Source organism: Urocitellus parryii, chromosome 2 (assembly GCF_045843805.1).
Source record: "Urocitellus parryii isolate mUroPar1 chromosome 2, mUroPar1.hap1, whole genome shotgun sequence".
Classification (NCBI taxonomy): domain Eukaryota; kingdom Metazoa; phylum Chordata; class Mammalia; order Rodentia; family Sciuridae; genus Urocitellus; species Urocitellus parryii.
Genome location: NC_135532.1, coordinates 98,445,860 through 98,471,043, shown reverse-complemented (window position 1 = coordinate 98,471,043; position 25,184 = coordinate 98,445,860). Strand labels below are relative to the sequence as shown.

General features: G+C 49.8%; 1 protein-coding gene across 1 annotated transcript in view; it reads left to right on the top strand.

Annotated features, from left to right (window-relative positions):
• Slco2a1 (solute carrier organic anion transporter family member 2A1) overlaps positions 1 to 24,184 on the top strand; it is an 85,191-nt gene extending 61,007 nt beyond the window's left edge. The window contains exons 4-14 of the mRNA XM_026383897.2: positions 5,733 to 5,960; positions 6,628 to 6,726; positions 8,686 to 8,822; positions 10,395 to 10,473; positions 10,852 to 11,016; positions 11,612 to 11,801; positions 13,431 to 13,596; positions 15,589 to 15,752; positions 19,132 to 19,196; positions 21,666 to 21,789; positions 22,182 to 24,184. Coding sequence (XP_026239682.2) covers positions 5,733 to 5,960; positions 6,628 to 6,726; positions 8,686 to 8,822; positions 10,395 to 10,473; positions 10,852 to 11,016; positions 11,612 to 11,801; positions 13,431 to 13,596; positions 15,589 to 15,752; positions 19,132 to 19,196; positions 21,666 to 21,789; positions 22,182 to 22,302 — 1,538 coding nt within the window. The 3' untranslated portion in view covers positions 22,303 to 24,184. The remainder of the gene's footprint in view (positions 1 to 5,732; positions 5,961 to 6,627; positions 6,727 to 8,685; positions 8,823 to 10,394; positions 10,474 to 10,851; positions 11,017 to 11,611; positions 11,802 to 13,430; positions 13,597 to 15,588; positions 15,753 to 19,131; positions 19,197 to 21,665; positions 21,790 to 22,181) is intronic.
• The last annotated feature ends 1,000 nt before the right edge of the window (positions 24,185 to 25,184 follow it).

Here is a 25,184-nt window from a genome sequence, read left to right as displayed (position 1 = left end):
TTCCTAAAGATGTTGAACATTTTTTAATGTGTGTGGTCATTTGTATATTTGTATTTATTCACTTGCCCGTTTAGTAATTGGGATCCTTTTTTTTTTTTTTTGGTGGTGTTTTTTGAGTTCTTTATAGATTCTGATATTAATCCTCTGTCAGAAAAGTAGTTAGCAAAGATTTTCCCCCCATTCTATAGGTTCTTTCTTCACAGTCTTGTTTCCTTTGCTGTGCAGAAGCTCTTTAATTTGATGTCATCCATTTTTTTAACTCTTGGCATTATTTCCTGAACTTTAGCGGTCCTATGGAGAAAGTCATTGCCAGTGCCCCAAAGCTGGAGTGTTGACCCTATGTTTTCTTCTAGGAGTTGCATTGTTTCTGGTCTAATTCTGAGGTCACTTGTCCATTTTTTGTTGATTTTTGTGCAGACTGAGAATCTAGCCTCATTCTACATATGGATAACCAGTTGTTAAAAAGGCTGTCTTTTCTCCAATGTATGTTATTTGTGCTTTGTCAAAAATCACATGATTATATCTGTTTGCTTTTGTCTCTGTCTTCTATACCTTTGATCTATGCATCTGTTTTTTTGTGCCAGTACCATGCAGTTTTTGTTACTAAAGCTCCACAGTACAATTTGAAGTCAAGATTTGATGCCTCCAGCATTGCTTTTTTGGATTAAAGTTTCTTTGGCTCTTCTGGGTCTTTTATTCTTCCAGATGAATTTTAGAACTATTTTTTTCTATTTCTGTGAAGAATGTCATAGGTATTTTGATGGGGATTGCATTGAATCTGTATATTGCTTTTGGTAATATGGCCGTTTTACCATATTAATTCTGCCTATCCATGAACATGGGAAGTCTTTCCATCTTCTTGTGTTTTCAATTTCTTTCTTCATTATAGAAGTCTCCATCTCCTTGGTTAGGTGTTTTTTTAGGATATTGTAAATAGGATTGTTTTCCTGATTTCTTTCTCAGTGGATTCATTACTGATGTATAGGAAAGCTATTGATTTTTGTTTGTTGATTTTGTAACCTGCTACTTTGCAGAATTTGTTTATTAGCTCTAGCAGTGTTCTGGTGGAGTTTTTTGGATCTTCTAAGTGTAGGATCATATCATCTGCCAACAGTGATAGTTTGATTTTTTTTCCTTTTCTAATTTTGTCCTATTTTTTTTTTAAAGATCTGCCTACCATAATAGACTGAAAAGTTTGTATGAAAAGTACCTGGGCCTCTCCATCACCTTGATATCTCCCACTCAGGCAGAGGGTCCACCCAGTCACTATTGGCAAAAATAACTGAATGACTGAAGAATGAATGGATCTTGGTCCAGGTATTTTTCAGGACTCAGCACACCCCCTTTATGCCTGTGAAGCAGGCATCATCCCTATTGCAGCTGAGGGGATAAGGTGCTTGAACCTAGGCACAGTCTTTCAGTGGCTGAGCTGGGATTCGGAGCCAATTCTTTGAACCCCTCTCTCAGTATTATCATTCGTATTAGTCACCTTTTCATCTCTGTTGGCCAAAATACGGAACTTAGAGAAGAAAAAGTTTATTTTGAGCTCACGGTTCCAGGGGTTCAGTCCATAATTGGCAGACTCCACTGCTGTGAGCCTGAGATGAGGCAGGACACCATGGCAAAAGGGTGTGGTGGAAAAAAAACTGCTTAGCTTATGTCAGCTGGAAAGCAGAGAGAGAAAGAGGAGCCAAGGAACTAGATATAATCTCCAAAGGCACACCCCCAGTGCCTTGCTGCTTCCAGCCATGCTCCACCTGCACTAGTTATCAACCACCCAGTCCATTCAAATTAGGATTCACTGGTTAGGTTATAGCTCTCACAAACTAACCACTTCACCTCCTACAGTAACACAGGAGATTTGGGGGATACCTCATATCAACCCATAACATTATTTGACCTTAAAATATTCTTGAATATCATTTAGATCTGGTCCTGACACCCCATTAGCCTCTGAGGCAACACGCCACAGAGAGCTATTGTCACACCAAGGGTGGCTCAGCCAAACACATTTTCAATTGACATCAGCCTGAGGTTTTAGGGAACTCTGATTTTGCTCATTTCCTCCTATAAAATATACCTGAAAAGTTTTTTGAATATTTGGAAAGAAATACTCATTTAAAAACTTGGCAGCAGCCCATTTATTTATAGACCCAAAGTATATATGCTGGCTCTTTAGAATTCATTGATTTGGTCAAAGCTGGTGCAGGGAAGTGAGCAGAGGAGTGTTCATGCCAGCTGATTTGAGTGACCATGCAGCTGTGTTGGGCCATTTGGCTACGCTGGGTCAGGTGGGTTTGTGTTAAATATCTGAGCCCTTCCCAGGCCAGGCAGCCTGCTCGGTCCTCAGTCCTACATATGCACATCTGGTGTTGAAAAGGGCACAGAAGCCATGGTACTTGCCATTCATTGTAAGGACTAGCGCAGCCTGTGGTAAGGGATAGCCTCTCACCTTGGGCCAGCAGCCCAGAGGTGCCTGTGAGACTGATGCACTGAGGACAGCCCAGGAGTGTGAACCTCCTCTGCCCACCTGGCTCAACAGCAGCCTCCCACCTTCTGCTGTGCTTGGCCTCTCCCTAGAACTTTCTAAGGCCTTTCAAAGTCAAAATTGCTGGCCTATGAAGTCACAGATTCAAGACCAGAACCCACATCCCAGGCTCCCAGTACAGTCCTTCCAACATCTGTTGGCCTTGCTTGCCCACAATCACCAGGACTTCCCCCTGGGGACCTGCCAGCACCATTCCCAGATCTGGGTGTTGGATACCAGTCAGTGTTGGTGGAAGGATCCCTGAGTGGGGTGGGGGTGGATCAGACAGCCCCTGGAGCTCTGTCTCAGCAGAAGCAATTTATAATCATGTGCTTCTAGACTAAAGTGACTGTCCTGAGGATGGGAACCTTTCAGCATTGCTGAGCCACCCCAGCCTTCCTTCAGGGGTGCAGATACAGACACCAGGCCTTCTTACTGACTGGCAATTTCAACTTCATATGCCCAGGCCTCTTTCTGGAACCATAGCCTTCTAGGTCTTAATGGTCCCTCATGCAATCCCTTTATAGAGCTACCTTATGGTCTCTACTCCAAGGGAAACTAAGGCTCAGAGAGGTTTAGAAATTTGCTGAAGATTACCTAGCTACATAGGTATAATCAATTTCTTAACTCCCTATGCTGTGTATTTATTGTATCTTATTGCCAAATTTCTTCCTGCCAATAGCCAACCCCCTTCTAGGACACCTCTGCCTGAGAAGAAGTAGGTATAAGGTTCCAGGTACTTTCAGAGGTCAAAAATTTCTTATGTTTGAATGTGATCAGGAATGAAGCCTTTTGCTCCCATCCCTGAAAAATGTGTGCTCTGTCTTCAAAGCTACCTTTCAGACTTGGTTTCAGTGTGGACTTTGAGTCAGATACCTGCAGAGTCAAATCCCAGCTCTGCCCCCCAAACCAGCCACCTTAGGTAGGTTAAGAACATCTGTGAGCAGGAGACAATGTATATCACAGACTAAGCACAGTGTCTGGCTCAGCCTGTCCAGGGAGGTTTTAAAATCCTGATGCTGGAACTTGAGTCTCTACAGTAAAGTCTGTGCCAGGGGAGAAAGGCTCACCCTCCCCCAGGGAAGAGGAGGTGACAAGTGGGGAGGATGGGTGCAGAAAGTCAGCCCACACCTGTGCAGGCCTAGGGCCAACATCAGGAAGAAGGGCAATGAAAATGAACCAAGAAATGAGGGAGCCATTGTTAAATTTGGAGCATGTTCATTTATGAAAACCTTTTTAAATTTAAAGTGTGTGTGTGTGTGTGTGTGTGCATGCGTGTGCATGCTTGATTTAAAAATCATCATGTGTTCATTGAAGAAAAATGAGAAAATAAACTGAGGCAGACCAAACAGATGGATTTATCCCATCACATAGAAGAGAGCTCATAGTCTTCCAAAGGTTTTGACTCCATATTCAGGTAGTGCACACAAGTTTTATAACTTAGGGATCATATTCTTCTTCAAGCTACTACTAGTTAGTTTGGGGGTTAACCAGATGTTGTAGTGTCTTTCCAAGTTAATAAGCTATATCCTATCTCTGTGTCTACGAGGCTGTCGATTATTTTATCCTGGAGTTAGACCACTGCTTGAATTCTTCATTGGAAAGTGGGATAATGTGAATGCAATGGAGGAGGAAGGTACAGAGGAACACTAACCGATGTCTGGGGACTGGCATCTTGCCAGGGTGCTCAGTTTCCTGCCCACAGATGGTACAGGGTCTAGATGATCTTGACCAAAACAGAAGGCCTGCTCAGCTTTGCTTTTCCTGGGACTGCCCTTGATGCCCTAGGGGAGCCCCCTGGGCCAGCAATTTTCAAGCAAGTCTCATCTCATATACCAGGGTAGAGACAGGCAGTGGTGGGGCCACGCTGGATGAGGCATATGTGGGAGAGGAGAAGGAGGGAAGACCCCCCCCAGTCCCAGTCACAATATCTGGGATAGCCCTGAGCTGAGGAGAATCCAATATGGAAGCAGATCAAGTCTGTGGCCCTCACTTATCTTCTCCATGGGACTTTGAAGCCCTCCCAGCTCTGGGCCACACCCACTCTGGGAGTTCTGCAAATGAAGATCAAGTGTTATTCAGATCCATGATGTCAGTGATTTCCCCTGGCCAGAAGAGGGCAGGAATTAAAGGGGTCTTGTAGAAAGGAGCCCTTAAAACTCTCAAGGACTTGGGGATACAATATTGATTGCTTAGTATGGGCCCAATTAAGAACAGAGGCATAAACTGGGCTCAATTGTACACTCCTGTAATCCCAGGGGCTCGGGAGGCTGATACAGGAGAATTGCGAGTTCAAAACCAGCGTCAGCAATGGCAAGGTGCTAAGCAACTCAGTGAGACCCTGTCTCTAAATAAAATACAAAATAGGGCTGGAGATGTGGCTCAGTGGTTGAGTGCATATGAGTTCAATCCCCGGTACCCCCCACAACCCCCCAAAAAGAACAGAGGCATAGAAGCACTGCTCAACTTGGCCAGATCCACAGTCACAGGAACTGCAGTACCCACAGGCCACACAGAGGCCCTCCCACAAGGACCTCGAGGTACAGCCTCGAGGCTCCTTTGATGCAGCCTCAGCTTCCCCACCTATGATACAAGAAGTTGCATTAGAAGGTCTCAGAGGGACAGAGGCCTGTGGTTCTTGGATTCTGCCCAGGTATGGCAAGGTCACTTAATGTCTTTGGCAGTAGGTCCTCCAGTATGACCTGATGCTGGGCTCATTAAGGAGTGAAAGTTCTAGAGGTCATGACCCAGGAGGGACACAATCAAGGCTGGAGGGGATCCTGTCTTCTGTGGGACAGAATGACCTCTGTCCTGCTGAAGAGAATGCTGGGGACCCAGAGCCCCAGGGGTAGTGCAGGCCAACAAGCTAGAGCTTTGATCCTGGGTTCCCCTTTTCCAGGTGGGTGACCCTTTGGGCACTGACCATGCTCAGCTGTTCATCACCACCCCGGGAGGAAGCATGACACCATGAGAAGCAGCTCCCTCTTCCTCCTGGAATGGGACCCACATTCTGCCTTTCTCTCACCTTTGTCTCTAGGGTCCCTTCTGCCAGCTAAACAGAAGGAGTGATCCTTGGGAGCCATGTTCTCTCTGCCAGCACAGCCTCTGGCCCTGGTTTGGTTCTTCCCCAACATCATGGGAGAAAGGCCAGGATTAGAGGTCAGCTGGTGGATCCAGTTGTGGTGACCAGAGCTTCTCCTTACAGGGAACAGCAGCAGCTTCCAAGATGATCTCTGTCAGAAGCACTGGAAGGACCTGCCCCCTACTAAGTGCCAAAGCACCATGCAGGACACTCGGAAGGAGACCAGCAGCATGTGGAGCCTGATGGTGATGGCCCAGCTGCTGGCCGGCATTGGGACGGTGCCCATTCAGCCTTTTGGGATCTCCTATGTGGATGACTTTGCAGAACCCAACAACTCACCCCTGTATATCTGTGAGTCCTGGGCTTGAAGAGGGCTGTGGGGAGAGTCAGGCCTGGCTGGAGCACTTGCCAAGGTCCTGGGACTGAAATGAGGTCTGACTTTGGCCAGAACACAGCAAATGAGTGCCGACTATTGATCCTGAATCAACAGCAGCTTTATCACTGTCCAGTCCTCCAGGCATAGTCCAGGAACATGTGTCCTCTGAGCTATCCACTTAGAGGCAGGTTGACCTCAAACAAGCACATAGAAAACAGATAGCAAGTGACCCTCTGCATGCCCAGATCCTTCCCTTGGAGCAAGCCACAGCGAGCTCCTGGAGACCCATAACCCAGACCAGACAGACCACACCCACAGGCCCTAGACCCCTCAAGCTCCTGCCAGCACTGTCACCTGCAGGGAGTGCCCCCATCAATACACCCAGATTGGCATTTTAGAATACTAAGGTCATTTTCCTTCCTGGACAGCAGGTCTCTGGTAGTTGGCTGGAGGAGAAACCCATTTGGTTCTGTGTGTCTTGGCATCTCGAGTGGTCTGGCCTCGTCAGTGGGAGATAGTGTGGGCTTGTTAGGTCCAGAGGACAGATGGTGACATCTCAGGGATCCCCCTGGGCTTGGAAGCCTGGGGCTGCCAAACCCTCTGAGCCCCCCTCAAACTCTTTTCCTTTGCTTCCATTTCCAGCCATCTTGTTTGCCATCGCTGTATTTGGACCAGCTTTCGGGTACCTGCTGGGCTCGGTCATGCTGCAGATCTTTGTGGATTACGGCAGGGTTGACACAGGTGAGCATGTGCAGAAGACACCCATCCTCATCACCTGTTCCATGGAGCATGCACTCACATAAGGTTTCTGCAGTAGGAAACCTTGAACCCCAAGGCAGGACCCCACCTGTTATCACCTCACCTGCCCATCTTGGTGGTGGTTATTTGATTTTCAGAAGTTGCTTTATTGCTTAAAAGCAAAATATTTGATAAGAACTCTGCTGAAGGAAAAAAGAAACATTGCCCAAGACATTCCTTATGATAATGACACACATCCAGAAGAACGTGACGTGGTGTTTTACCGGTGGGCACTAGTTTTGTGTCTCATCCTGTTTCCACCTGTTCCTAGCTGAGTGATCTTAGGCAAGTAACTCCACCTTGCTGTGCTTCAGTTTATTCATTTGTAAAACTGGGCCAATAATAGTAGGAGAGATCTTCTAAAGATTAGAGTGAGTCTGATAGATATTAAGAGATCAGCAGATGTGAGCTTGCATTTTTCAAAAAAAATGGTATAGACTAAGTCACGGATACCTTAAATGAGAAAGTAAAGTCCAAAGATATGAACACCAGGACTCAGAAAGCTGGCCTCAGCATGCATCCAGCCAGGGATTCTTGCCTTTGTGGACATGCTCTACCCCAATGAGCCTTCTGCAAGACAGAGAAGGGTGGAAGAGAGATGGGCAAAGTGCTTTCCAAGTTCAAAGGCAAGAGAGCTCCTGCATGAGACAACTGGGGAGGGCCTTCTAGGGAGATGATGTCTGCATGGAGCCATGGCGGGTGGGTGGGACATTTGCACAGTAGTCATGAGAAGGAAGGCCTACCCAGGTGGATGAAACCCCCCATCAGAGCCAAGAGGGTGGAAAGAGTAGAGAGTGCAAGGTGGGGGGTGGTATGGGAAGTTCCCACTCGCTAAAGGTACTGGGAGGCAGGACCGAGTCAGACCCTCAGGAAGAACACACCCCGCAACATCAGTGCCCATTCACCCAGGGCAAGGCCTGTCCATCTCAGAAAGAACTGGGCAGGTGCTAAACACACCCGTGTGCCAGAGCCTAGATGACTATCCCTGGGGGCTGTCAGACCACAGTGTCATCTGCCTGTACATTTAAGAGGAAGTGGCAAACCAAGGGGAGTTTTATGCCACTGGATGGAGCCATCTGTGCCCTTTGCTGGCCTTTCCTGAGTTGATTGATACTTGGCTGTCCAAAGAAACCAGCAACTGAGCTCCCTGCATACCCAGATCAGTGCCCAGGGATGCCTGTCATTGTGTGACTGTGAGCCATTCTGCCACCTTCTCCTTCAGAAACACAATGGCAGACTTCTAGATGTGGAGGAGCTTCTCCCTTGGGGGCCAGGCAGGCCACGTTGTTAATGTCTGCTTCCTCTAGCTCCTAAGCATTATGAGGCCTCTTTTATTTAGGGAGTAATAAAGCCGGGGTGTGGTAGAGTTCAGTGTTTAAGATTAAGATGGCTCATGGTTAAGGTTTGTACACCTTGGTCACCAGGAATTCTTAGGTTTGAAATTGACCCATGAAATGATACTCACTGACTTTAACCTTGGACGAGGGACTTGACCTCTCAAACTCCAGTTTTCTGATAGGTTAGAGGTGAATGGATGTAACTCCTACTTCATAGACTTGCTCAGTGAAAGACACCCCCATATCAGCTGGGAATAAAACAGCTGGGAATAAAATCCAGTGAGGGGAAGGGGATGCTCCCTTCAGCCTGGGGCTTTTCTGCTGTTCAGCTTCATGTACAGTATCCTCAGTTCTTTGGCAAGAGCAGAATGACCTGGAAAAGAAATCTACAGACCCAGGTTCTACCTCTGTCTCCAGGCTTGTCCTGTGAGAAAAAAAGTTAAAAATAATAAAAAGGAAAAACAAAAACAAAACAAAAAAAAACCCTGAATAGAGTTTCTTTTTCCAGTAAGGTGAGCTTATGCATTTATTCAACAAACACCTGTATTCTTTGGTTTCTCTCCAGCTGCAGTTAACTTGAGCCCAGGTGACCCTCGATGGATTGGAGCCTGGTGGCTGGGCCTGCTCATTTCTTCAGGCTTCTTGGTTCTCACCTCTTTCCCCTTCTTTTTCTTTCCTCGAACAATGTCCACAGGAAAAGAGGTAAGTTGTTGGAGGCCACAGCTCTACCCAATAGGAGTTTAAGAAAGAGATGCAGGTGTGGAAGGAGAAAAAAGAGATGAGAAGCAGCAGCGGGCTAAGAAAATTCTGGGTGAAACAGGAACAAGTTCAATGACGTAGAGCATCTTAGCTTTGAGAGGTGAAGGGACTGGTGGATGTCTAGCCTCGTCATTCATGTTCCTTTACCATGTTGGCATCTCAAAAATCATGAGAGTTCCAAGGTCTGGAAAACACTGAGTTCACATAAACTGGTGACCATCTATGCATCTGCTGGTCATATGTGTTGGGGACAGAAATCCAGGGAGAGTGAGAACAGAGGACAGGGAAGAGAAGATTCGGGGGAGGACGTGAGGCTGAGGGCCCAAAACTTGTTCTGAACTTGTCTGGGCACTTCAGTGACTGGGTGACCACTTGAGTGGCAATGTGGCAGCTAGATTGAGGCTGGGGAGGCAGGATGGAATGAAATCTAGAGACGTGAAGAGGCACAGGTGAGAGAGGGAGAATGCACTGAGGATCAGGCGGTGGCAATCAGAGCGCTGGGACAAGGGCAAGGCCAGACGTTCCTGGAGGGGTACTGAGAAGGACTTGGCAGAGATCTGGTTGGAAGGAGATTGTGTTTGTGCCCAGATTTTGAGCCAGATATGGAGCTCCATGTTTGGCAATGAGGCGTGTGACATCTGGGCCCATCTGTGGGAAGAGGGGCAGGGGAAGAGGACCTTGGCTTGGAGTGGGGAAGAATTCCTGAGGTTGGCAGCATGTCCTGGTGGATTGGGGGTCAGACAGATCTGGGTTTGAGCACAACTCTGCTGCTTATAAACTGGCCAGTTTATCTTGGGCAAGTTGCTTTGTACCAAAGCTTTCTCTTGGTTAAAATACTCAAGATAATTAGATTACTTACCTGGGAAGGAAATGATGAGGAGCCAGACATTGCAGTGGATGGGAGCATCTGTCACCGGTGACGCAATCCCCTTTAGGACCCTAAGAGTGACAGCACTCAGGGACCTGGCATCTGTGCAGTGGTTTGGAACTGGGGCCTCGGGCGGGGCTGCTGCATTCAGAAGAGGCAAGTTCACGGACTTGGGTTCCCAGAAGGTGTAGGCAAAGTTCAGGGACAGAGCAAGAGCCTGGAGCAGGACTGCCCTGTGGGCCCAGGAGGAAGCAGGGACCCCAGAGAGGAGACTGAAATGGAGATCTGAAAACAGGGGACATTCTAGATCCCTGTGTCCTAGAAGCTGGCAGCCCCCTGAAATCTGAGCATAGGGGAGAAGTGTAGCCATGACATACAGACAAGAGCTGGGATCCAGGAAGACACCTTTGGCATCGGTCATGGGGAAAGTCAGACATGAAATAATGTGGCCATAGGTATCAGGAGAGACCTTGGCGCAGAGGCATTGCGGTCAAGGCACCAGGCTCTCTGCAGCGCAGGTGGTGTTTGCTTCCAGGGCACATGCTCTGGATACTTTCTCAGACAGACACCATCCTTGAGCCACTGAGTCCAAGGAGTCACAGGCTCTGTGAAGGGCCATTAATGCTCACCCCTTTTGCTGCCTCCAGAGGTCTCCTGCCATAGTCGATGAGGCGAGGAAGTTGGAAGAAGCCAAGTCTAGAGGCTCCCTCATGGATTTCATTAAACGTAACTGACAACCGCCCCCCCCCCCCGCCCTGGGTGGGCTGGCTCTGAGTGGTTGTGGGGGAGGTGGTCAGGTGTGTTGTAAGGGACATTAAAAGCAGGTGGTCTGTAGGCAGAGGCAGTTTGTACTGCACTGTGAAGTCTGACCCCCGCGTCCTGTCCCTCCTCCCTGCATGTGGAGGTGGCGGTCTTGGGAGGAGACAGTTTTCCGTGTTAATCCCAGATTTCTTTTAGACACAGCCTGGTTTTAGCCCTCGAGCATGTTCTGTAGGAGCCGCCGTGGCTGTGTGGCCCTAGTCTGGTCCTGCACTCTTGGTTCCTCAGAGTGGGATGGTGGCTGGTCTCGAGGTCGCCTGGGCCCTGACAGCAGTCTACTTGCAGGGTTCCCCCGCATCTTCATGAGGCTCCTGATGAACCCGCTCTTCATGCTCGTGGTCCTGGCCCAGTGCACCTTCTCCTCCGTCATCGCCGGACTTTCCACGTTCCTCAACAAGTTCCTGGAGAAGCAGTATGGCGCCTCCGCGGCCTATGCCAACTTTCTCATTGGTTAGTCCAGAGGGGGCTGCGGGCCTGGGGCCACTCTGGCTGAGGGAGAGACCAGACCGGACACAGACAGGAGACAGAAGGACTTGCCCAGGAGAAAACATTTTAAGGACATTTTTCCTGGTTGGCAATCTAGAATGTTCTTGGCAGGTTTCTGGGGCTCTCATTATTCCATTCAGGAGTGGGTGGAGGCTGGGGGCTGCCTTCCTCCCTGTTCAGGGGCTGGAAGTCTGACAGCCTCCCAGCTGACATCATCAGGGACAGGAGAGAGAGAGAGAGAGAAAATGGACTTGGCAGTGGAGGCAGATACAACAACTCTGTTTTTTTTTCCTTCTCAGGTAGTGAAAGGTGCTTAATAAATGCACATCCCTTAGGTTGCAAAGGTTGCACTTTATTTTTGGCACAGGCAGGATTATGCTTTAGTGAAGATAACTCTCTAGATATGCCTGGCAAACAATAAGTGCTTAATTCATGCCAGCAATTACTATGATAATTTAACATGTCCAGTGTTTCATCCTGAAGCCATGCTCCCTTCCTGGGGGTCCAGCTCAGAGCTCCCAGGCCCAACACACAGACCAGCTCTGTCTCTCCCCTGCAGGTGCCGTAAACCTCCCTGCGGCCGCCTTAGGGATGCTGTTTGGAGGAATCCTCATGAAGCGTTTTGTTTTCTCTCTGCAAACCATCCCCCGTGTGGCTGCCACCATCATCACCATCTCCATGATCCTCTGTGCCCCTCTCTTCTTCATGGGATGCTCCACCCCCACTGTGGCCGAGGTCTACCCCCCTAGGTAAGGGGAATAAAGTGTGCAGAGAGATCTTTTGCTAAAGCCAGGGCCTGAATCCGACTGTCGTAGGGCTTCTTTTCTGCCCCCTCTCCTGTCCTCTCTCCTGTTCACTTTTGATTTGATCTCTCACACGGAAACTTAGAAAATCAGGCCTTAAATACACGTTCCACTATGAGACATGATCAAAGGGTCCTAGTGGGCCACCAGCAGTCAGGGTTAGGGTTCTGCTTTTTAAGAAGCACCCAAAACTAATTAGTTTGGTTTCAGGACCAACCTGAGCCCCAGGAACCAGGAAATAAGCTATCTTTAGCATCAGAATTACAGAGTCTCATTGAACAGCTGAAGAAAGATAAGAGGAGATTTGAAAAGATCTGGAGAAGAACGATAAAAGAGATGGCACACTTGAAAAATCAGGACAGGTGAGGAGGAGGGCAGGAGAGGCATGTCTGTCAGTTTTTGTAAAGCAATATGGGTCGTAGTTTGGAGTCTGGCTTTATGTTCAGGAGGGGCTTTAGAGCCCTGGGAGAGGCAGGATGCTAGGCAAGGAGAGTGTCTGTTTTGTCCTATGTCAATTGGCCTTTTCTTTTGGATTTTGCAAGATTTGAAGATGCTAAACCTTTCAGCTGCGGTGTTTCCACTTTTCCGTTTGAAATTACCTCCTGTCTTTGGTAGGGGAAGGAGAGCCCCGTAAGGGATGGGAGGGTGGCTCTGGGTGGGCAATGCACTGCTTCTCTGCAGGCTGACGGTGGGTGGAGAGAAGCCCAGAAACCTTTGAGCCCCTTGGGGATTTTCACTGGGAAGTTAGCACATGGCTTTGCCATCAGACTGGCCTGAAAGCCACTTACGGTGCCCTTTCCTAGTTGGGGGAAGTTACTTATCTCAGCTTCAGTTTCTTCATCCGTCATCAAAGGTGAGCCGTTAATGGTAGATTGACTGTCATGACTACATGAAAAGCACCCGGGCACTGCGCCCGGCACTTGAGAGATGCCTCATAAACTGTAACTATCATTAGTATTATTACTTTAGTGAAGCTCTGGACTGTGGTTTTTCAACCCTCCCCAAAGAAGATCATGAATATCAGATCCGAGTCAGGATGGGAACGTAAGATCAGACTGTGAGAGCCCCCTGAATGGAGTTCAGGGGATGCGATGACCTGAGCAATGCCCAGGTTGACCCAGAGAACGGGCAGCCGACAAGAGCCCCAGTTGCCTCCAAGGGTCCCAGTCTCTGCCGTCAGCCCTAATACAGCTGGAAGAGGAGGAGAGCAAAAGCTACCTGCGATGTTCCTCTTACAGCTGCTGTTTCTCTCCTCCGAATCTTAGCTTCCTTGGTTATTTTGACTCCTACTGTAGGGGGTTTGCTGACCAGACCTCTCCAACTGTGTAATTATGGGTTTGGGCTCCAAATGTCAGAAGAAATGGAGATGTCGTGACCCCTCCAACAGTGGCAGATTCACTTTTGGCTCCCATAGGTATAATTTAGATCCCAGGGTGGCACTGACCCAAGACAAACAGAGACGCACAGGCACACTAAGCAGGCCAGGAACTCACATTGGGCTGGAGTGTAGCGTTGTTCTTTTTCTTTCCTTTGGTCTTTCTTTGTTTGATTCCTCGTTTCCTGTTTTGCTGGCAGCACATCAAGTTCTATACGTCCGCAGCCTCTGGCCTGCCGCAGGGACTGCTCGTGCCCGGATTCCATCTTCCATCCTGTCTGCGGAGACAATGGGATTGAGTACATCTCTCCTTGCCATGCCGGCTGCAGCGGCATCAACATGAGCTCTATAGGCTCCAAGCAAGTGGTAAGGACAGCTGGGGTCCCCAGGGACAGGCACAACCCCCACAGGATCTTGGAGCTCAATGTGTTCCCTTGCAGACCCATCCTGGGCTCTGGGACTCATTGTCAGCCTCCTGGCCTCCTCTGGGCCCTGTCAGCCCTCTCTCCTCCTCCCCTGTCCTAGAGGTCATGGCCAGATGCCGACAGCCCAAAGTCAGCTAAAGATGGACCCAGGTCCAACAAGGTCACTCAGCACTGTAGCTCCGGGCCTTTCAGGATCAGCTAACAGCAAACCAACTTAAGTCATTTGTGTCATTATTCAACAAATAGTGGACTCTGGGCACAGCCACAGGTACTGAAGACAAGGTCCCTGCCCTCCTGGACTTTTCATCTGTTCCATAAAGACACAAGAGAGTTTTAGACAGTAATTCATGTCGAGGAGAGACTTAGTGGGACAGAGGGTGCCTGGGGAATTCCCTGAGAAGGTGGCATTGGTTAAAACTGAGCAGGCAGCAAAAGAGAACCTATGAAAACCTGGGAATCATGGGAGCATTGCAGGTAGGGGGAACAGCAGATGCAAAATGGCCCCAGGTGTGAATGCACTGGACAGGCTGGGCAGTAGGAGCAGAGAAAGGGCAGGGGAGTGCCGATGGAGGAGTGTCATGCCCACCTGGGCCAGAGTTGGACAGGTCAGGCTTAGCACTTAGATGTTCTTTCTCTTAAGAGCAATGGAAGTCTCCACTGTTACAAAAGGATTCCTAAGGAAAGGAGTGAGCCAGCTCCCTTTAGCCTCTGTGGAGGGCATGGGCCTGGCAGGCCCCCGCTTACCATCCTCTGGGGGGACAGAATTAGACTATTTCCCAGCTGTCTCGATAGGCAAAGGAACATGGTTCTTAGACATAGGGAGGATGAGGGGCTTGGACAAGATGCTTCCTCACCTGCCTTCAACTTGGAGGAGTCTGCAGTGGCTTTTGTGGTTTCCTTATCTTTATTTACTTACCTCTGACTCATCTACTTCCAGAAATAATCTTGAAAAGTTTCCAATAACAGCATAAGTACCATCAAGATAAAAAAAAATCCATTAGCCTAGTATCAAGGGGAAAAATAGCAAATTAAAAGGGGGGAAACCCTATATTTTAAAAATATACTAAAGGAAAATATTGGGAAGTATAAAGGAAAAAGTTCATACGTTTTAAAAAATATTACAACATGATATATAACATATTTCTGAGCTTCCTAGGAGCCCAAGGTAAAGAGGGTACATCATTTCCACTGTGCAGTGGGGAAAGCATACCAGTTCGTTCGTTCCAATAGTGGCCCCTTCACTGCTGTAACACAAGGTCAGGGGTTGGGCCATCAGCCACTGCAGGAAGGAAGGTGAAGACCATCAGACAAGTAGTGGCCACCAAAGTTGAGTTGTGTAACACGACTGAGCCCTACAGACTTGCAGACTTGGGACGAGGACCTCTTCTAGAGTCCCTTGATAGGCAGAGAGAATTCCTAGCAGGCAGGAAGCTCCTGCAAAGCCCTAAGAGATGCAGAGCTCAGGCAATTCCATGTGCTCCCACTTCCTGCTGTTGATACTTTCCCCCACAGAAAACACACAAACAGCAAAAGCAGTAGCTGCACAATCAGCACAGCTGGGCCTGGGGTGACCCTGTCCTGAGGAGAGCCCTCCCAGGCCTCTGGCTCCAAGCTGCATGGGCCTTGCCTGGTGGTGCATCTTGGGCATCTGAGTGTGGGCGTAACTGTGGGAGGCCAGCCCACAATGGCTGCTGGTTTCGCTGAAGATGGTTCCTGTGGCCCAGACATCGAGAGAAGTGGAACTCCCTGGGGCACCTTGGAACCTACTTGGTCTCCTCTTCAGCTTCCAAATCCAGTTCAGCCTCTTCCCTGGAGGGTAGAGGGGTTCAAACCAGAGGGACTCTCTGGCAAGAGCTGGTGTGGATGTTTGAAGTGCGCAGAGGTGAGATCGTGATGGTAACTCTCCTCCCTGTATCCTCCCTTGCCCTTCAAGATCTATTTGAACTGCAGCTGCGTGACCGGGGGATCTGCTTCAGCAAAGACGGGGTCGTGCCCGATCCCCTGCGCCCACTTCCTGCTCCCGACCATCTTCCTCATCTCCTTTGTGGCCCTGATAGCCTGCATCTCCCACAACCCCCTCTACATGATGGTTCTGCGGTGAGTGGTGCTTTCTGGGGCCCAGAGCTAGGTTTCTGACTTCCCTCATCTCCCTTTCCTTTACACCCTGTCACCTGCTTCTCATCTCTCCTTCCTTTGATGCCCCACAGAGTCCTTTGAATGATGATGTGCAAGGTATTCCTGTAACAGGGGGGAATAATTCTTGTGGCAGTGATGGAAAGTTCTCTGCTGGGCTCTCTGTTGCATGGCCTGGTTCAGTCCCATGGCACCCATCTGAGGCAGGCCCTCTTAGTGCCTCCATCAATCACTGGCCCGGGGTGGCAGAGCTGGTGAATGGTTGAGTCCCAAGGGGGAGCCAGGCTGCCTGGCTTCCTGTGGTGGAAATGACTGTAGGTTCACTTATTTTAAAATCCTAAAAGCACTGAGAGAAAGGAAAATGATTCAGCTGGGAGGCACAAAATTGAAGCAGGAACTAAGGAAAGTTCCAGAGACAGAGTGAGGGCTGTTGAGAAAATCCCAGCATGCTTGGAGCTAGGACCTTGACCTCAGGTCAGAAGGGAAAGGCTGGCCAAGGTGGGAGGGGGAGAAGGGGTGTCCATCAAAACGGCCTTCAGGTGCCTCTGAGATTTATACAGTGAACGCCTGTTCCCCACCCCCTGCCCGCTTCACAGGGTACCCTCCCTCCTGTCCTTACCCACCTTGAATCAAGGTCAAGAGGAAGGAACATAGGATTTGGACTCTCTCAGTGCCAGGGTCAAAGTCCCTATGCTGCCACATACCAGCTGAGTGCCCTTGGCTATTGTCTAATCTCACTGAATCTCAGCTTCCTCATTTATGAAATGGGGATAATGACATTGACCTCAAAGTGTCAGTGTCAAAATTCTATGGTCAGTTGCTTTGTAAACATCGGGTTTTCTATACATTGGTCAATTATCACTATGAAGCAAATTGCAATAATGACTATGAACAGCTAGGTACCCAGGACCTCTTTCCCCCCAGAAGACTAGGAGATAAGGACAGAGCAAAGCAGCTACTTGTCAAGATCTGAGATTTTTTACCCTGTTTACAACTTAGCCAATTGAGTTAGCTTGCAGCCAATAAGCTCCTAGCACGGTTGCTATTTTGAAGATGCTGACAGAAGATAGGAATCTCCTGGATCAGAGACAAAGGACTTCCATACAATACAGAAAGCAGTATGACCCTGGTGTTCTGTCAGTTATCCTTGTCCCCCACATCCTGAGGGGGCGGGGGTAACGTGGAGAGGCTCAGGTGGATGCTTTCCCTGCAGTGGGTTTCTACCACAGCTGAGGAATGCGAAGCTTGGGAGAGCCAACGCTGACACTGTGAGCAGTGAGCCAGCTTCTTTTTTGGTCTAGAGTCTCACTCATGCCCCAAGTTTGCTCACTGCAATCACAGCCCTGAGAAATGGCCCAGCATCAGAGCAGCCAGGACCACGCATGCTCAGCAAAACTCACGGAGGACACACAGGGATGCTCAGAGCCCATGTTGCTTCCACCAACGCCACTCTCACCCTCTTCTCTACTGCTCCCCATCCTGTGCTCCAAGCACTGATGCCTTCAACTAAGGCACTTCAGTAGGAGTCCCTTCAAGCACTCTGGGTCAGATGGACCCTAGTAGATCCTCCGACCCTGGGATAAATCTAGACGAGGCCATGAGGGGGAGAGAGACAGGGTAAGGAAATCTCACAAGTTCAAGGGAGAGAGGACAATCCCCGTCAAATCATCACCCTGAGGACTTCTTCCCCACACCTCCGGGATGGGGAAGTCATGGAGAACAGAGCATTATTTCAACCCCAAGATGGGCTTTTCTAGAAAAATCTCTCCTTTCCAAGCCTGGTCAGGGTCTAGGGTAAAACTAGACAGGAGATCTGAGGATCCCATGATGGTTTAAAGATAAATCCCACCCCCCACCCCCCCACCCCCGGGAAGGAAGACAGAATGGATGCTATTTACTGTCAGGAAGGTGAGACTTAAGGTGACCACAGGTGCCCCGAGCATGATTTCTCTTAGTCCTAGCCCCCAGCCAGGCATGTGAAAAGAGGCTTGGGGGCAAATGTGGAAGGAGAGAGTGGTCAGAAAGCCGGCACTGATTCAGGGCCAAATGGGGCAGGAGTAAGGCAGGTGGGCACTAGGATCTCAATCAAAAGTCAAACTGGGGTTCCCAAGTCTTGTAAGTTAAGAATCTGGGAGAGTCTGGCCAGGGTGGGGACAAAGATCAAGAGGGTGCCTCTCCTATGGACTGGGCCATTTAGGGCTCTATAGGCTAAAGGGAGCATAAATTAGATCAGGGTTTGAGATATTTTCCATTGAGGGGATCCCAGATGGTGCCTCTTTCTCCTGCCTACACCCCAGTAAGTATCCCTTCCCTGGGCCATCCCTCCAGGGGTCTGGAATGAGGTCCCTTTCCCTTTGCTAGGAGAACTTTGGTAGTGGGATCAAAACAAACTGTAGAGGGAAGTGGGATTCCTTGCAGATTCCCTTCCTCACTATATCCTCAGCCCTCCATGCTTTTCTCCCAACAAGCACCCTCCAGGAGTGTGCGCTGACCGCACAGAGAACCCAGGCAGTCAACAGATGCCTCTGAGGCCAGTTCCTGCTCCTCTCTGCTCCATCCCCGCTGCTGGGATGGCAGGGCCACCCACCCTCTTTCTGAACCTCCTTCAGCCAAACGCACTTCCCCTCTGGAAGGAGTCAGGTGGGAACAGGACTAGCTATCTAATTTGCAGGACCTAGTGCAAGTGAAAATGTAATTTAAGGACAGCCACAGCCGACCATTAGAACAAGCACGGGCCTCTCTGAGGGTGGAGCACTCCTGTGCTGCACTGCAGGTCACACGCCCACAAAGCTGGCCTGGGGTAAAGAATTCTTTCAGTTGTGCACAGTAGCCAACAGCCCAGGGGCCCTAATTATACCAGGGCTGTCTTTTCCTGGTATCAGACACTCTCTGGGAGTTGTTCAGACCTGCTGCCGTAAAATCCTCCGCCACCAATTCTTCCCTCCTAGTCTCTCCTGCTCCCATTCTCTTAAAGCGGGCATCCCTGAAAAATCACCTAGACCAGTGATTCTCAGATGTGAGCTTGCATTGGAATCTCTTAGAGGATTTGTGAAAGCACAGATCTCTCTCCCCCTCCCCAAAGTCTGTCTCTTCTGGGCACATCCATACACTAGCCCTGGAGCCAAAGAACCTGCATTTCTAACAAGTGCTGATCTAGGAATATGCTCTGAGAACCACCAGTATAACAGCAGGACATTCAGCCCAGGTGAATCCAGTTGGCCAGATGGCTTCTCGGGCCACATGAGGGCAGCTTTGGTCCCACTCCAAGGATAATTGCCCCTCTGACCAGGGCATGGTGCAGCCCCGAATCTTTGCACTACTAATCTCCTGTCTGCCTTTTCAGTGTGGTGAACCAGGAAGAAAAGTCATTTGCCATCGGGGTGCAGTTCTTGCTGATGCGCTTGCTGGGTGAGTATCTTAGAGCCCCCTTTCTGAGTAGTGGACCTGGGCTGTGGGCTTTCAGGGGTTATGGGGAGTGGGGAAGGATTGGGGGTAGCCCATCTCATCTCCAGTGCACACAGAAACTGTGCATAATTAACAGCAGATGGCTAAACCCCACATGGACGTTCCCCTGATTGCTTGAGGTTAGGAAAGATTCCATCCATGACATGAATTCCAAACCAAATTATATAAGAAAAAGGAAAAATGGACACAGCTGAGAATACCTCCTGGAGAGTTAACAGCAGGTATTTTTAAACCTTTCTCCAAGAATTTGTCGTAGGAACAAAAACCTTACATTCCTGCCCTTCATCAAACAGCAGCTGAACCCAGCCCTGGCTTTCTTCCCATTTTAAAAAGTCCCTCCTCCTACCTCTATTCAGCCAATGTTTCTTCTGTGCGGGGTCTTTTGCCTGTGAACCCTGCCTGTCCAACAGCCCCAGAGCCCCCTGGAGGAATCCAGCTGTGTACAAGTGATCAACAGTGCCCTACGGGGAGGGCAAGCTGCCCACAGGGAGCAGTGGCACCCAGCGCTCCCCGAGTGAGATTCTTTCCTGGACTGCTCACACTGGGCTGCCCCTTTTTGACACATCCATGCACTAGATTAACACAAGGCACACAAGTGGGACCCTGGAGATACAGGTAAATAGAAGGAAAGGGACTGAGGGTCCCTTCAACTGAGGATGGATCTATTAAGGACCCGGTGGGTGGAAACTGCAGGGGGGAACGTGGGGATTCCAAAGAGGGGGTCTTCATTGCTATCAAGGTGTAACACTGTGCAGTCCCCTCTGCATGTTAGCCCTGGGGGCCAGGTCCAGACCTTACCCTGCAGTGGCTGCCACTGGGTATTGGCCATGTCCTTTTTGGGGTGGGCTGAGCAGGAATCCAGCCCAGCTGGAGATACTGATGAGAAATGAACCAGCTTTTTTAGTGGGATTTCGTGGCCTCATGTCTCATACCACTGGTTCCTCTTGTCCTTGTGGAGTCCCTCCGGGCCTTGTGACCTGTATTATAAATATGCAAGATGCAGGGTGCCCTGTCCTCCTGGCCAAGGCTCTATCGTCTCTGCTGGGAGGGAGACCTTGATTCCTTCCATCCAACCAGCTGCTGGGACAGGCTCCTATAAGCCCTGCCCCTGATTCTTTCAGTGACCTTTAAAATAGCCACCCTTGCTGGGTACAGTGATCCATGCCTATATTCCCAGTGATTACAGAGGCTGAGGCAGGAAGATTGCAAAGCTTGAGGCCAGCCTGGGCAACTTAGTGAGGTATCTCAAAATATAAAAAATAAATAAATAAAAAAGGACTGGGGACATGGCTCAATGGCTGAGCCGCTCTGGATTCAATCTCCAGTACCACCAAGCAAGAAAAGAAAAATGGCCACTCTCTCCCACTGCTCAAAGCCTTTGCTGCTTTAGTTTTTCCATCTGAGCTCAGAAAACTCGATACAGAGCCATGGTCAGCAAACCCAGACCAGGAGAGATTCCATTCATCGCTGGAGAATATAGTTCCACTCTGGGACAGACCAAAAGACTCCCTGTTTGTAAACTGCAGTAGGTTTATAATTACCCACTGGGATTTGTTTGAACATTTTTCGGGATTTCATTTCTGTATAGGAAAGGATCACTGGAGGCCAATCTTTTGGGGCAGATTCTCTCTCCCTGTTCCCTTGGAGACTGGGTAGTGAGCAGGTTCTAATTAGAGAGATCACTTCTGGAAGTTTCCCACTCATGGGTGGGGCCACCAGTACATAGCACCTCTTTCTTTCCCCTCCCAGGCCAGTGGCTGCTTGCATTTGACCTAATGGTACAGAGTGGGGGTGGGATGGGGGTGGGCATCCAAAATGCTCAACATGAAAAGGCACAGCAGTAAGACACAGTGTCTGCTGCACAAGTTGCTGCCATGCAGCTTCTGGGGACATGGTGTGGCAGGTCTTCCAGGGATCCTGTCTGACCCAATAGGACAATGTAAAGTCATGGAGAAAGAACATGGGATTTGAACCTTGGTAAATAGGGATTCAAGAGTCCAGTCCTGAGCCCCTTTGGTCCTGGAACAGTGAACAGACCAAGCTTACCTTCCCTTATTTCATGAGACTATGTGAGGACCTGGGGAGTCCACGTCTTTACCTAGGGCCAACCTCGGGCATGAGAACTATGTTGTATGTCTGAGCTGGCATCAAGGTGACCCTGTGATTCATTCTGCCCAGAAAGGATGGCCTGGGTTCCTTTTATCTCCTAAGCCTTCTGGTGAAAAGAGAAATTCAGGCTTCGCTGATAGTTATTCTGCTTTTCAAAGCCACTGCGGTCCCCATGGGTGGGGCAGGCAGAGCTGTTCACCTGTGTGAACCTTGAAGTGAGCGTAGCGCCCCACCCTGCTGGCACCTCTGCTTGTGGCTCCACCTGACCTGGGCTCTCTGAACTTTCTTCCCCGCTGCTGCCAGCCTGGCTGCCGTCTCCAGCCCTCTATGGCCTCACCATTGACTACTCCTGCATCCGGTGGAACTACCAGTGCTCAGGGAGGCGAGGGGCCTGTGCCTACTATGACAACGATGCTCTCCGGGACAGGTGAGGGCCCTGCCTGCGTGTGCATCCAGAAGGCTAGGCAAAGAGCAAAGAATGGTCATTGGTCTGGCGACTGTGGTGGGGGCTTGTCAGGGCTCCGAGGGGCCACTCTGTAGGTCCTGCCATGGGAAGGGAGCAGGGTTACTGTGACAGGCATTTCAGGGCCTGTAGGGAGCTGTGGAAACCATAGTCCCGGAGTATGCTGACCCCACAGGCCCTTGAGGGGTAGAGAGGGGCAGGTAGCCATAGAAAGAAGTTGGTTAAAGGGAGAGACTGTGGCTTTGGAAAGGGAGAGAAACTCCTAGCAGAGATCCAGGGTGGTGGGTTCCAAGGAGCTCAGCCCAGCTACAGTGTGGCCAGCTACCTCACTGCTCCTGTCTCCTCCTGTCCCACAGCTACCTGGGCCTGCAGGTGGGCTACAAGGCACTGGGCACGCTGCTGCTCTTCTTCATCAGCTGGAGGGTAAAGAAGAACAGGGAGTACAATGTGCAGGAGAAGGCTGCGGGCCTTGTCTGACCTTCGGCTCCCCCCGGACCACCGCCCTCTTCCACAGTGGACCCTGCCTCCTCCTCCACCCCTGCCTGCCTTTACTAATGTTAACAGATCTTTGCCTTTTTGTTTTTTTAAATAAGAAAGAAAACACCAGCCTCTATTTGCCTTCCCTGTGTCCTCCTCCCAAAGCCTCTCCCATGGCTTCTAAGAGCTGACATATACACCTGGGCTGGGTAGGACCACCAGGTAGGCACAGAGATGGAGGATCCATTCTCCCCCTGGTTCCCTGGAAGGAGCCCCCACATGCCCAGGTTCTCCTTAGCCATGGGTCCTCCAACCAGGATGCCCACTTAGGCAGTCCCTGCCCCTCACCAGCCCTGGGGGGGTGGGGTGTGCCTAAGCCATCTGACTCTCCTCTGACTGCCCACACCCCCACAGAGAAGCAGAATGGAAGGAAGGAGAGAGTGGCTGAGTTATTCATAACCCGAGTTAGGCTAGGGGAGGGGGAAGCTATAACCTCCTCCACATCTGGATTCAGCATAGTATAGAACCAGCAGGGGCTGGCTCCCTTTATCCTCACTTCCTGCCACAGAGGTCATTTGGGAGGCTGCCATGTTGGGAAGCACCATCCCTCTCCAGTGCCCGCACTCTGGCACCAGAGCAGGCAGAAGACGCCTTGAGGATGGGTCCTCCCAGTGCTGCTCATATTGAACCCTTTGTGTCCCTGGACCTGCATTGTGTTTATCTCTGTCTTCCTGGGGTTACATTTCAAGCAAAGAAAGTCACATACGCTGAAGGCCTGAAATGTCACAGTCTCGATCTCAGAGTGGGGACGAGATTCCCCTCATCTCAGAGTAACAGGAAGGCCCTCCCTACACTTGCCTGGGAGGAGAAGAAGGGGTTTCACATGGACTTCCCCATCTGGACTTCAGCCCGTGGCCGAGGAGTGGAGAGAGAGGCTCTGAGATGGCAGCACGGCCAAGTAATAGAGCAGAGTGGATGTCAACGGTCACCCCACCTGAATGGCAAGCTGCAGGCACAAAACCGAAGCAGGCAAAGTTGACTTCCCTGGTTTCAGACCTGCTTATAATCCTCCACATCCTCTCAGCCTCTTCTCGCTCACTCCAGAGGAGCGAGCACCCTCGGTGGGCCTGGGCTGGGAGACGCTGCTGCTACGTGATGGAGGTCAGAGGTAGAGGCCAACGGAGGAGGCCTTCATGGATTACTCTATTTATTGGAGACCGATGTTGTGCTGGGAAGTGCCAGTATATGGTTCTCCAGGGAGCTTGCCTCAGATCTTACCTCACCTCCCTCCATGTACACCAGGGCCTTCTCCCAGAGTGTGTGCTTCATGGGCAGTATGGACAATGCATGGAGGGGACACACATGCTTGTCAAGAACAGCAAGTACCCAAGATCGGTAAGAAGGATACTGACATGACCATTGGTGCCATCCACGGCCCCTCCAGACTGACTCTGCACCTTGTCCTTTGTGTGATGGAGAACCGGCTCACTGTGTCCCCTAGAGCAGCTGGGCATTGGTCATTGCCGTGCATGACCTTTGGTGCTGCTCCTCTTGGAAGACCCCCCTTCCAGCAGCATAGTGGAAGCCACCTTTGGAAAGGTCTCAAGTCAGCAGTTTGTGTCAGTGGCCCAACTGCTGTGAGACTCATGTCTTCTGGAAGCCACTATGACAGACAGCCCTCTTTCCAAAGCCACCAGCCTTATTTCCACAGATCTCACTCAGGAAAGGAGGCTCCAGGCCACCTCAGGGGCCAGTTTCAGCATTTGCAATGATTCTGCTTGGGAAAACGGTTTCCTCCGACTAACCCTGGTCTTTCTCGCTACAATTTAACCAAATTCCCAAGGTGCTGCCTTCACCTGAGCTCATGAACAATGAATGTCAACCTTCAGGTTCTAGAAGATCCGTTGCCCTCCTAATCCTTTATTCTATTATATTGCTATGAATATATTATGATTTTACTAGTGATGTAACTTGGTCATGAATTTGTGCTGTTTCACATACATCTATCCAAGAAGAGACAGAACCTGCACCTTCTAGACAGAGGAAGTATCCGTGCCTAGGCCCTCTGAACCCATGGCCAGTGGCATTGAAGGTACTGCTGTTCTCAACCTGTCAGTTGGTCCTGAGCAGGTACCAGTGAAGTTCTGCAGAAAACTGTTAAAGGTCTATGGTACCAGGCCCTGGAGAGGCCTAATCTGCCCTTGAGTTTACACCTAGAAGTGGGGTAGAACATGAACAGCTATATCTGTGATGCAGGACAGAATTAATATTATAATCACAATTGACCACTTACTACTGCCCAGCAAATCTTTCCTCTCAAATGCTAGCAGAAAATATAATGGTATCACTTTCATTTTACTCCTAGACCAAAACTTAACCAAAAATTCCTTGGGTGTAAGATGCTTATAGAGGGTGTTGTTAAAATGTGGGTCCTGAACACCCTCCACACGGCCTGAGAGACTATTTAGGTGGTTCTCTGGGGAACCCATGAATGGCACTTTCACTGGCCTCTCTCACAAGGCCAATGTGGGTGGTCCTCAAACCCTGTGTCTGGGATCATCAGTGCATCTGAGTCTTGTCCACTGAAAAACGTATAGTCGGATAGGCCTTATAAGGTGAAGGGAAACCAGGGAGTCCCATCTCCTGAATGGCTGCAACCAGGAACAAGCAGGCCCCAAAACAAGCTCACATGTAGATCAGGCTCCTATCAGTCCTGAGAGAGGGACTCTCTGTCCACAAGCTTGTTATAATTATCTCTTTAAATCAGTTGAGCCGGATGTCCAACCCCCATCCTGCTGACTGGCTGGAAGTTCAATATCAACTCTGTTTGGGACTAGCTCCCAGAGCCATCCCAAGGTCCTAGGCATTTAAGAAGGCCACGG